This window comes from Abrus precatorius, unplaced genomic scaffold (genome assembly GCF_003935025.1).
Source record: "Abrus precatorius isolate BTA unplaced genomic scaffold, Abrus_2018 Scaffold8, whole genome shotgun sequence".
Lineage (NCBI taxonomy): Eukaryota > Viridiplantae > Streptophyta > Magnoliopsida > Fabales > Fabaceae > Abrus > Abrus precatorius.
In genome coordinates, this window is record NW_020874428.1 from 3,845,514 (window position 1) to 3,857,673 (window position 12,160).

The window sequence follows — 12,160 nt, forward strand, 5'->3', positions numbered from 1 at the left end:
TGATAAGATAAAATTGGTTATTTTGTAAATTTCTATTATATATATTAGTGAAATAAAAAATATTTTATCTTTAAATTTATAAATCTCTTAAAATATGTATTTATTATTTTTAAATTAAATCTCTTATTTTATACTTTTTAAATAGTTTAAAAAAGAAAATACCATTGATTTTAGAAAAAAGTTATATTACAAAATCAATTTTTTTTAAGATTGACTTCGAAGTAAGATAAATCTACCTTAAGAATAACTTTAAATCCTTAATTACAATGCACTAATCCTTAATTACAAGAGCCAATAAAGCAAGCCACCAATCCTTCAATTTTAATTATTTTCTAATGGGACAATTTACTACAAAATACTTTAAAAATCCGTAAATAAGTTTAGAAATTAACACTATGGACCCAGGGCAAGGCCTAGTAGAAATATAAAAACATTCAGAACTTGATGGCCCAAAGTAAACCCAATTGCTGACAGTATAAGCCCATATAAGATTAACCTAATAACACATTGACAAACAAAAAAACACACAACCTAACAACACCACTTGCAAACCAATTGATGAAACAATCACAATTCTTCTTGAACTACTTAGATTTTCTATATGTAGAATTAGGTAATTTAGTTGAGAATCACAAAGTTAAGAATCTTAAGATATAATTTTCACACGTTTTCCTTATGATTCTTAGCCTTAACCAGGTTATAAATTGTTAAAGATTATTTAGACGTCCGAGAAAGAAATTTTTTTTTTAATTTTTAAAGTAAAATTCAGTTTCATTCTAGTAATATTGTCAGGAATAGTATAAAAAAAAGAACTCGAAAGAGTTTATGACAATTATTTTAAAAAAATTTAATTTAATTTAATTTTAATTTTAATTAATATAAAATATTTTTATTTTTTTATATAACTTTTTTTCCTTTTACCTGTATTTACGAAATAAAAAGGGTTATGGACTTTAATAAGTAAAAAAAAAAAAAAAAAACCAAAACAAAACCACGATTAAACGTTAAAAAAAAAAGAACAAAAAACCACGTTTACTCAGAGCCGAAAAGAACTCGCCGTAATCCAACGGTGGATTGAACTTTGAGACACCAACATTCAGAAAGTTGGTTGTCATTGTTATTTGTTATTTCAATTGGGATACCTAAGCATGGCTTTCCGGCTTCTGATTTCGCAGGTCAGTTTACTCTCATTCCTCAATCACCATCCTTTTTTGTTGTTCCCGGAACCTTAATTTTCACTTTGATTTTTTTTTTTTGCGATTGTTTTTTTTTTTTTTTTATACCCTTTCTCATTCGTCCGTTTTCTAGATTTTTTTTCCACTTGAAATTGCAATGGGTCTAATGGGTTTTTCTGTTTTTGATTCATGAACGGAAAAGTTAAACCTTTCTGTTACATGGGAAGGAAAAAAAAAAAAAAAGCTTAATTCTTTTTAAGAACAGTGACGATTGCGTAACCGTTGATTTTAGCTTGTTAGGTTATATGATATTTTGTGTATGGGTCTGTTAGCCCAAGTTTCAGCTTTGAAAAACTGCTTTTGAACTTATTGTTGTGCATGAAACACAGTATAAGACCCTTGGCAAGGAAGAAAACTTGAACATGCATTCATGTAACATGTCGGATGCATTGTTGATTAAATATAGCTTATTTTGAATAGTATCAGTTGTCATGTATAAAATCTGTAACCTGTATTCCTTTTCTGTGTCTGTTACTTGTATAATTTATTTTACAGGCTGCAAGGCGTCAATCAGAATTTGGACAGATAAGAAGTTTGTTTGTTAGAAGCCATTTTTCTGTCAATAAGTTTGGAGATCGTGCAGGTGTAAATCTCTTCCTCCGGCACCATGCATTGTTCTTACAGTTAGCATAATGTCATTTGCTCATATAAGTTTTCTGCTTTCCTTGTTTATAATGTAGCATTTTATTTCCTGATTATGTTACTTTGGGTATTATGTGATTAATGTTCTAGAATTCATTGTGTCATAGAACTCTAATAAGAACTTAGGAGAACCACAACGCAAAAGCTAGCAGTTGTAGTTGGAGAATCCAAGGTCTTTTAGGCACTAGAATCCCATACTTCTAATGTGGTCTCATAACGGGCAATTGGGATCCTAACATCTCACCACGCACTACAGCCCTGATGCTCACATGGGCTGGCTATACACTAGTCCTAGGTGAGCACTACAATGCTGGCATTGCAACCTGTGTTGGTCGATTGCAGCTGACAGACATGGTGGAAGACTCTGATAACAATTGATGAGAACTTTGGGAGAATTACATCACCAAAGTTAGTTGTAATTGGAGAGCCAAGGCCATATAAACCCCACACTAAAATCCCATACTTGTAATGTGAGTCTCGTAGTAGTCAATAGTGGCCATAATGGCCGCTATCACGGAGGTGCAGAGCAGAGCGGCTGGGTGCTGCTATTCCATTGTTGTCGCGTTGCATTTTAGTGTAGCGGTCATTGTGCCACAAATCACAGCAAAAAGCGGAGCAAATTGTGGCCCTAGTGGTTGCTAATTCATCCTAGGGCAAAAGGGCAAGTTTTCCATCCATTTCTGAAGGTTGGAATGCTTTTTAAAGGGGGCAATCTTGGAATTTTGTCCCTCTATTATATGTCAAACGTGAAAAGGGGTAAATTTGTCCTCCCTTTCTGAAATTTGGAATGCTTTTTAAGGGGGCAATCTTGGGATTTTGTCCTTTTTATATTTCTGAAAGTTGGAACTCTACCTCCATTTCTATTTCTCGTTCTCTTGTTTTATCCTCCATCTGGCGTCACTTTTTGGTACAAGTCACCATTTCCGGCCAAGTTCCATTTGTCTTCTTCATCTTCAGTGTAACCCAAGCTATTTCCGACAAGATGTAGACTTTTTCTAATGACAGTGAGACGTTTTCCGGAGACCATTTGCGTTAAAGTTTTTTCCAGTAATTGAATACTCTTTGATCTATTTTCATTCTCTGTTTTGATTGTCTTCAGAATAATGGTGATCCTGCTATCCACTATCTCATTATAGTGTTTTTGGGGTTGGCCGCTCTGCGCCTTTATTCGGGATTAACTACTAACTACTATAGTGGGACTCAAGTTTCATACCTTGCAATTGGGATCCTAACAAACTCATGGTGTTTTACTTTTCTTTTGGGTGTGTCAATGAGGGGATGGGGGTGGGGGGGGGGTGTTGCCCTTTTTTTCAATATATGTTCAAGTTCCAAGTACCTGGATATCATGCTCTGGTTGACATTTAGCTTTTGTTTGCTGCACTTACTTTCAATTTCAGTGGGGAATACGCTTCTGTATGCCCAGGAAAGATTTCAGTCTGGCTACATTGGAAATTTAGCTCGTCAAGTACGTGATGCAGATGAAGCCAGTGAAGTTGCATTTCTCAAGGAACTTCACCTTCAGAATGATCCTGAAGCTGTGATTAGAATATTTGAAAGCCAGCGATCTCTGCAAACTAATCCTTCAGCTCTGTCCGAATATGTAAAAGCATTGGTGAAAGTTGATAGGCTTGATGAAAGTGAATTACTGAAGACATTGAAGAAAGGTGACTATTTAACTTGAACTGCAGTTTTTTCTTGATAAATTACCCTATATTTTTTTATGCTTGTGATTTGCTCTGTTAAAAACTTATATTTCTTGTCAACATTGGTTTACTGACCTGTTAATCATGTTCAATGATATAAGGTTTTTGCCAAACAAGCAACCATATTTAGTTCTCTTGCTTCTGCTTCGTTTTTGGGGTGTTATGTTTTCATAGTAGTCCAATGATGGCCAACTTGCATCTGCCAGCATTCACTAACAAATCACACTTGTTTTACTGAATTCTGACATGCACACAATGATAATATTTTGATTAGAAAGCCGACTTACTTACTAATCTGTTAAAAAGGAGCACTTTTTCTTGGCTGTGCCCTAAGGAAAAAGTCTTGAGGCAAGACTTCATTTCAATTTTGTTGAGAACACTTCATTTGCTAAGTGCTTGGCTGACGAGGCAAAGATTCTTCTCAATGCATTCCATGTAGTCCCCCTCCCCTCTTTCTCACCCTCATACTCACACTTTAAAGGTGTACTTTGATATTTTATTTATCTTGAATTCTTTGATGACCTTAATTGTGAAAGAAGTCAATATGGTATTGATATATTTTGAAATAACAAAAGTAATTGGTAAAATCTTCTCTGCTTGATCATGTTTGTCTCAAACCGTTACATAAATCACCTTCTAGAATAATATTTTAGGAATTTGCTTTGTGCCAACAATCTAATTGTCTGGTTTCACTGGTAGTAATTAGTCTTTTCTAGGATTATGAAGTTCAATTAATGCCATGCACTAGTAATTAAACAGATTTAATCTAGACTAAACTATTAATCATGTTGATCTCTTATGTAATTCTGCATCTGGAATGTAATGCCTCTTTTGAACCTTTATGTAATACGAGGACACGTATTATTTCTTAACAATGCATGAACTAAATGATTCAAGATGGAACTATATTCAGCTTGCGAAAGATGTGGCATATTGATTAATACTTGTCTCAACAGTGATATTCATCCTCTTCATTAACTATTTGGCAATTTATTTCTTAAGAATATTTTCCACATTATAAATTATGACCATAGGCTTCTTGTGAATTTTCAGGTATTTCCAATTTGATGAAGGAGGAAGAAAGTATAGCTGGTCTTTCTGCTTTTAGAAATGTGGGAAAACAGACTAAAGACCAAACTCTTGGAACTGCTGCTAATCCAATTCGTATGGTTGCTAGAGAAGGTGGGAATTTAAAAGATCAGCTATGGCGTACTTTTAGGTATATTGCAGTGGCCTTTTTGTTGATTTCTGGTGTAGGAGCACTCATTGAAGATAAAGGAATTAGTAAAGGTATTGCCTTGTTAATGTAAATTATGACCTGTTCATATTCATTCTTTATTGAATCTGAGATTGACAGACATGTTCCTTGGTTTGGCTTTCATATTTCCCAGGACTTGGTATAAATGAAGAAGTGCGACCCAGCATGCAGTCAAACACAAAATTTAACGATGTAAAAGGGGTTGACGAGGCAAAGGCAGAGTTGGAAGAAATTGTTCACTACCTCCGAGATCCCAAGGTAGACCATCTTTAGCATAAGTTCATGTTCTTGAGCATTTAACCTGGGTTGTATTTTTATCACTGTGGACTCAAGCTTGAGCATTTACACTTGTACTGTATGTGTAGATATAATATGCTTTTTAATATTACTATTTAACCCATATGCATTGATAATTTGATACATGTTTTGGGTTAATGTAATATTGTTGATTTGATGGAAATTCTTAGTGTCACTGTCAAGTGATGCGCCATTCATTTCGAGTAAAATATAAGTGGACATTGTGAATAAATCAGATTTCTTTCCCCTTGATAATAATGTCTAAACTCTAAGTAACTTGGCTGTATTTACACACTTTTAGTATTTTTCTTTTTCTAGATGCTTCTACATAATCACTATTCATTATGTACCTTGATTCCTAGCTTTCGTTGTGCTCGCTAAACATCAATATGCTTACCACAGTTTGTGCTGGAGCAAACTGGGTAGGTGGATTTGGGGTTTTGCTTCAGGATGATAACTTATTATAAATTCATAAAGTTGCACTCATATATGTAGAGCTTTCTAAAATTGGAACTCTACTAAGAGCATTTTGGGTCACAAATGATCCACGATTTGGATCAAAAGTTCCAAAATGTGTTACGAGGGAGCTGTGAGCAAACCGTGCAATTCACATGTGCTTACCAGTTACTACTTACATTGGTGGTGATGAAATGCTAATTTCCTGAGTATCTAAAATTAGGTGACATTCAAAATAATTTATTAAATGGGCTATTCAGAACCTGAATTCTGATTGACTCATCATGATGTCACGTCTCTTTTTCATGCTTCTTAATTACATTCTATATGCTTCTTTATCCTGACCATATATACTGGCCTGTACTTTTCCTTATCATCTTCATAATTGTCTGAATTATTCCCCTTGTGACAGCGCTTTACTTGTCTTGGTGGTAAGCTCCCAAAAGGAGTTTTGCTTGTTGGTCTTCCTGGCACTGGGAAAACAATGTTGGCAAGAGCTGTAGCTGGAGAGGCTGGGGTTCCTTTCTTCTCCTGCAGTGGAAGTGAATTTGAGGAGATGTATGTTGGTGTTGGTGCACGAAGGGTGAGGGATCTTTTTTCTGCTGCAAAGAAGCAATCACCTTCAATAGTATTCATAGATGAGATAGATGCTATTGGAGGAAGCCGAAATCAGGACCATATGTACATGAAAATGACATTAAATCAGTTACTGGTCGAGCTAGATGGATTCAAACAAAATGAGGGCATAATTGTGATTGCTGCTACTAATTTCCCAGAGTCATTGGATGAGGCATTGGTGAGACCTGGGCGGTTTGATCGCCATGTTGTTGTTCCCAATCCAGATGTAGAAGGAAGACGGCAGATTTTGGAATCACACATGTTGAAGGTATGCCTTTACCCCAGAAATGGATCCTCTGCAGTGATTAGATCTCATCCATTCAAATTATATTAATATAATATTAAATTTAATTAAATAATATATTTTTATATATTTCAATGGTTAGATTCAAAACAATACCCCTGTACTGTGAATATTACACTTGAGAGAATCCCAATCCCCTTTACCCCTTGTAGAGAATGTATCTTATTTGATAGCTTGGGTTGTGTTGGACTGAAGAAATAAAGAATTTTGAATAAATAGTAGAACTAATCTGGGTTTCAGGATAGATTTGAGTACAAACACTCTCTTTTCCCTTGATACACAAAAGGTTTCCCCTTAACTAGGAGTTTCTGCTTTCAAAACACAACACATAACAATTTGAAACCTTGGTTGCCTTTTACAAGTCTGTAACAACTTATATTATATCACTATAGCTGTCACATTTTTACCTTTAATTGCTTACTACAAAATTAATATAGAAATAACTGGTTAATAACTTCTTAATACAAAATTATAACTACCTAATTCAAAACTTGGCATATGAATGCCTCCTGGTACAAAAGCAGCCTTATCCTCAAGGCTAAAAATATGGAAACTGTCCCTTGCAATTCATCCTTCAAATTTGGTTTGGTCTTGAATTCTCTTTCTGCTCCCCCATCATCATCTTCTCCCAAAATAAGCACTCTTAATTTCATTTTAGAACACGTATGAAGTGGGCCAAATGGTTGGCCACATTGTAAACAACAATCCCCATCCCTCCTTAACATACACTTTATAAGGTTAATGTGTAGTTCCACAGTTTCGGAGTGATGAATTTTGTGAATTATTAGCCGTAAAATTTGCACCTTTCCCCGCTGTATTTCTGCTCAGTATCACACTTGGAGAAGAAACAGAATACTGTTCTTGGGTTCGTTTTGAACTCAAATTCATTGGGCTATAACAGTTAAGTGGTTAGACCCAATGCTCTCACATGCAAAACAGTTTTCCTTATATGGATCTGTAACTGCTCTAGTTGCTGCAAACCATACCAAATAGGAAGTTGAGGATTTCAATTTTTTTCTGAACCGAACATCATACTATCATTAAACAGTTCATTTTTTATCCTCTTGGATAAATGAATGACTCTGGGCACAATGTGTAGATCATGAGCCCTCATTTTTTGCATCATGTCTTTCAAACCATTCATAGAAAGTCCTAAAACGAATTCTTCTAGAATCTCAGTCAATTGGGATAATAACATTACTTGTTGCTGCAGACTCCTCCACAGATACAGTTTTATGCAAGGCTGCCAATTGTGCATTAGGATTTTGTGTCCCACTACTAGAAAAACTCTTCAATAATTCTACTTTAAAAGCTTCCCATGTCGTCTCTGGAGGTCTCCTACTCAAATATCTAAACCAGTGTACAACATTTCATTCCATTCCAATGAAGCCCATTGTTAGAACCATGGTAGAGGAGCAGATGATTGATATCAATAAGAGACCTAAAGTGTGGAGGGTTTATGTTAGGAGGAAGAGTTGAAAAGAGTCAGTTGTTAGTTAGTTTGTTAATATTGCTAACTGATGCTATAAATAGAGTTAGTTCTCAATTGAGGCATGCTCTTTTTTAGTTGTTGTTTTGGGAAGAATTTCATTTTCTTTTCAGGAGCTATTAGCTCTAGGGGATCCTTTGTAATCTAAATTTTTTCTAAGTGATCAAGAAAACCATCATCTTTCTCTAATGACTTTTTGATTTCCTCTATGAACCCTAACACACATCACATAGTTATCAATCTCCATTAACAACGCATTGCAGCCAACTCCAAAAATGCTACAATGCGATAGCACATAGTGGAATGGCCACCATTCTGAAAATTTTTATACAAAATACATAATTTATAATACACATATATATGTGTGCTACAAAAAAAGAAAAAAATGTAGAATTCATAACATATTCATTATTATAATAAAAAATCATAAGTCTTAAGAAAAACATGAAAGTATTTAGCAAAATTCAAGGAAATAAACAAGTGTAAGCCTCTATAAGTAACAGGATTAAAGATCAAATAAAACTAGAACTAAACAAGGAATAACAATCTGACACCTTAATTGCCTTCTATAACAACTTATATATCACTATAATTGTCACATTCTAACCCATAGCTGCTTAATATGAAAATATAAAAATAATTGCTTCTTAACTTCCTAACATAAAATATCTAGATTAAGGTGAGGTAGGATATCTAGATCAACTAAAATTTGTTATGCTGAATTTTTTGTCCCAATCAAATACAGGTTCTGAAAGCTGATGATGTTGATCTAATGATCATTGCTCGAGGAACACCTGGGTTCTCTGGTGCTGATCTTGCAAACTTGGTTAACGTTGCTGCTCTCAAGGCAGCAATGAATGGTGCTAAAGCTGTGAACATGGCTGATTTAGAACATGCAAAGGACAAGATTCTGATGGGGAGCGAACGCAAATCAGCTGTCATATCTGAAGAGTCACGAAAGTTGACTGCTTTCCATGAGGGTGGCCATGCAATCGTGGCCATTCATACTGATGGGGCTCTTCCTGTTCACAAGGCAACTATAGTTCCCCGCGGAATGGCTCTTGGCATGGTTTCTCAATTGCCTGACAAAGACGAGACCAGCATCTCCCGGAAACAGATGCTTGCCCGGCTTGATGTTTGCATGGGAGGCCGGGTTGCTGAAGAACTCATTTTTGGAAAAAATGAAGTTACTTCCGGTGCATCCTCGGATCTTAAGCGGGCAACAAATCTGGCAAGGGATATGGTTACCAAATACGGTATGGGTAATGAAGTTGGTCTGGTCACTCACGATTACGATGATAAAGGGAGAAGCATGAGCTCAGAGACTAGGCTTCTTATTGAGAAAGAGGTGAAGCAATTCCTGGAGAGTGCTTACAACAATGCCAAAACTATTCTAACCTCTTACAACAAGGAACATCATGCACTTGCAAATGCTCTTCTTGAGCATGAGACACTTACAGGAAGTCAGATAAAGGCATTACTTGCTCAAGTTAGATCCCAAAAACAGCAGCAGACACAAACAGTTGAAGGTCAGAGCAGTTCACAATCCAACACAGTGCCTCCATCATCCAGCCACTCAGCAGCATCTGCTGCTGCAGCTGCCGCTGCCACAGCTGCTGCAACTGCAGCTGCCAAGACTAAAAGTGCTCATGTGGGGTCTTAGCTGGACATAAGTAACTACATGGCCATATTGAAATGTGCTTGTAGTTTTTTTAACCGGTTTTTTTTTTTTTGGGACTCTAGTGGCTCAACTTACATAAAAGTGTATACATTATTTGTAGGTTACAATGAATAATTATAAGAGAAATTATTTATATCGAGCTTTGCTATATCCTTATTCTGGTAATAATTTTATACTAGTGTATAAAGTACGCATTTAATGAAAAAGTGAACATATTTATTATCTTAAAAATATAAAAACACTATACTTTTTTAGTTATTAAGATTTGTAGAAATAAAAGGTAAGATGAATTTGAATTAACCTTCAACGCTGTTAGCTACCCTTTGATCAAATAGTTTCTTCAAACTTAAAAACTGTTAGTAAATTAACTGTTTACTTTTATGTTTGTACTCTTTTTCTTTTTTTAAGTGAAACCAACTAATTTACATATATTCATGCCACATGCATTTGAACGTGCATATTGATTTTCATGTGAAAGTGAAAATTTTTGAAATAATTCTATCTTCTGTAAACGCTTATACTTGTACATAACTTTTATATGTTGTTTATACCATCTCAATTTCCTAGTGTTTTAAATTAAGTTAAATTTTATTCTTATTTTTGTTATACCATCTCAATTTCTTAATGTTTTGAATTAAGTTAAATTTTATTCTTATTTTTGTTATCAAATTTAACTAAATTGAAATGAAGTTTATTTCTCTATTATTTTGTAATTATTATTATTTAAAAATTTAATTATTTAACGAGTGTTCAACGACATATAATAAAAAATTAATAAATAATAAATATTCATTAAGATAATAATATTTAATATTATTAATAAACTAAATGTTATAATATTTTATAATATTTGATAAAAACTTGTTATATATAAATTCTTATCATATATTTTTGTTCAAGACTAAACTAACATTTTAATCTTTGAAAGAGTTTGAATCTAATATTTTAATTCATGAAATATTTAGAATATTACGTTAGTCCGCAACTTCTTTCTCCGTCATATATTTTAATCAAAAAATCCCTAATTTCAGTTGAACTGTCACATTAAGTTTTAGAAGCTAACGTGACACAAATAAATAAATAAATAAATAAAGATTGCTTTTGACATAAATCTGGATTTTTCACGCCATACCCATTGTACATGTTTCTTTTGACATGAAATATATAATCGATTATATATTTTCACTTTGGGGTTTATCTGCTCTTGGAGTGCGGTTTGTGTTTTTGAGTCCTATGTTAGTGTTGCTTGTCACGATCCTTTTTTTGTAAAAACCAAAGAATAATAACATCATGCTAACCACATAATAAATTATTTTACACAGAACCTGCCCAAACATACATACTTTCATTCATCACATACATCTCCATTACAATATCTTCAATACATTTATCAAAGTACTTAATACAAAATAATAATAATAATATGTCTTGGCCGAGGGCCACAACCTAAGCTACATGCTCCAATGTGGTTTTTACTCAACCCCTAACTTCTCCTTATCTATCCCTCAGACGGAAAAGCTAGCACATCACCTGTCAATGCTTATTCACGCACTATTGTACGATCTACACCACACAAACAAAAAATACAAGGGTGAGCTTATAATCCCAAATCATAGTACGGAAGCGAAATATACATATACACATGCATATAATACTTAGCCCTACAGCGGTCATTGCGCACACAGCCCCATGGTACATGGTGATAAAGACATCCATTTAACCCAATTTTAAACAGTATTAACCCCGAGTATGAACTGTATTAACCACTCTGAAGTTGGCTAAATTGAAAATTTTAAAATGGTTCAAAATATTTAAAAATAGTTTTAAAGACCTCCTATTTTGAACTTTGAATGCTGAATCTAAATTTTTTGATATTTCACACACACGATAAACAATTCGACAATAGTATTTACAAAACTCTTATAAGCATTTAGTTAACTGCCCACTAACATACAACACTAACTGAATTATCTACAACACAGACTATGAACATTAACAGTAACAGAACTGTAGAGTTGTAGTTCTTGTTTATCTACAACCACTGCTTTGGCCGAACAGTGTAAAGGACTTGGGGACAAGTCCTGCTTTTGAAGGGGGGAAACTGTAATCAGAAAAATTGTGCCCCCCTTAACATAATAAACCAAATTAACTAAAATAACTATGGCTCACCCCCATTCCATTCATGCATTCATATTCAGGTAACTTAAGCAGCACAACTTAAAATATTCAGCTCCAGGTACACACGACACACATCCAACCCCAGCACATGCAACAATTTGCACAATTTACACGGGCACAATTTACACGCATACTGAGCACTCAAAAACTAACATCCAATATTTTGTACTGGCGAGTTCAACAATTTGCATGCACTGCTATTTGCTTTCCATCAGAGAAAACATAATTAAAAATTAAAAATAAAAAAATTATAGTTGCAATTACACACAAACTAATTTACAATAAACATAATTGTCCAA

At 34.3% G+C, this 12,160-nt stretch overlaps 1 protein-coding gene across 2 annotated transcripts; it reads left to right on the top strand.

The window, feature by feature from the left end:
• The first annotated feature begins 1,033 nt into the window (after positions 1 to 1,033).
• LOC113848481 (ATP-dependent zinc metalloprotease FTSH 4, mitochondrial-like) lies at positions 1,034 to 9,828 on the top strand. 2 transcript variants are annotated; one of them, XM_027478017.1, is made up of 7 exons: positions 1,034 to 1,175; positions 1,731 to 1,818; positions 3,275 to 3,541; positions 4,634 to 4,870; positions 4,972 to 5,096; positions 6,004 to 6,477; positions 8,748 to 9,828. In XM_027478017.1, the coding sequence occupies exons 1-7, from the start codon at positions 1,149 to 1,151 to the stop codon at positions 9,663 to 9,665; spliced, it is 2,136 nt and encodes a 711-aa protein (XP_027333818.1). In that variant the 5' UTR covers positions 1,034 to 1,148; the 3' UTR covers positions 9,666 to 9,828. The 2 variants fall into 2 exon arrangements, with proteins under 2 accessions (XP_027333818.1, XP_027333819.1); XM_027478018.1 differs by having other exon boundaries at positions 1,731 to 1,812; positions 8,748 to 9,820.
• Positions 9,829 to 12,160: the final 2,332 nt, after the last annotated feature.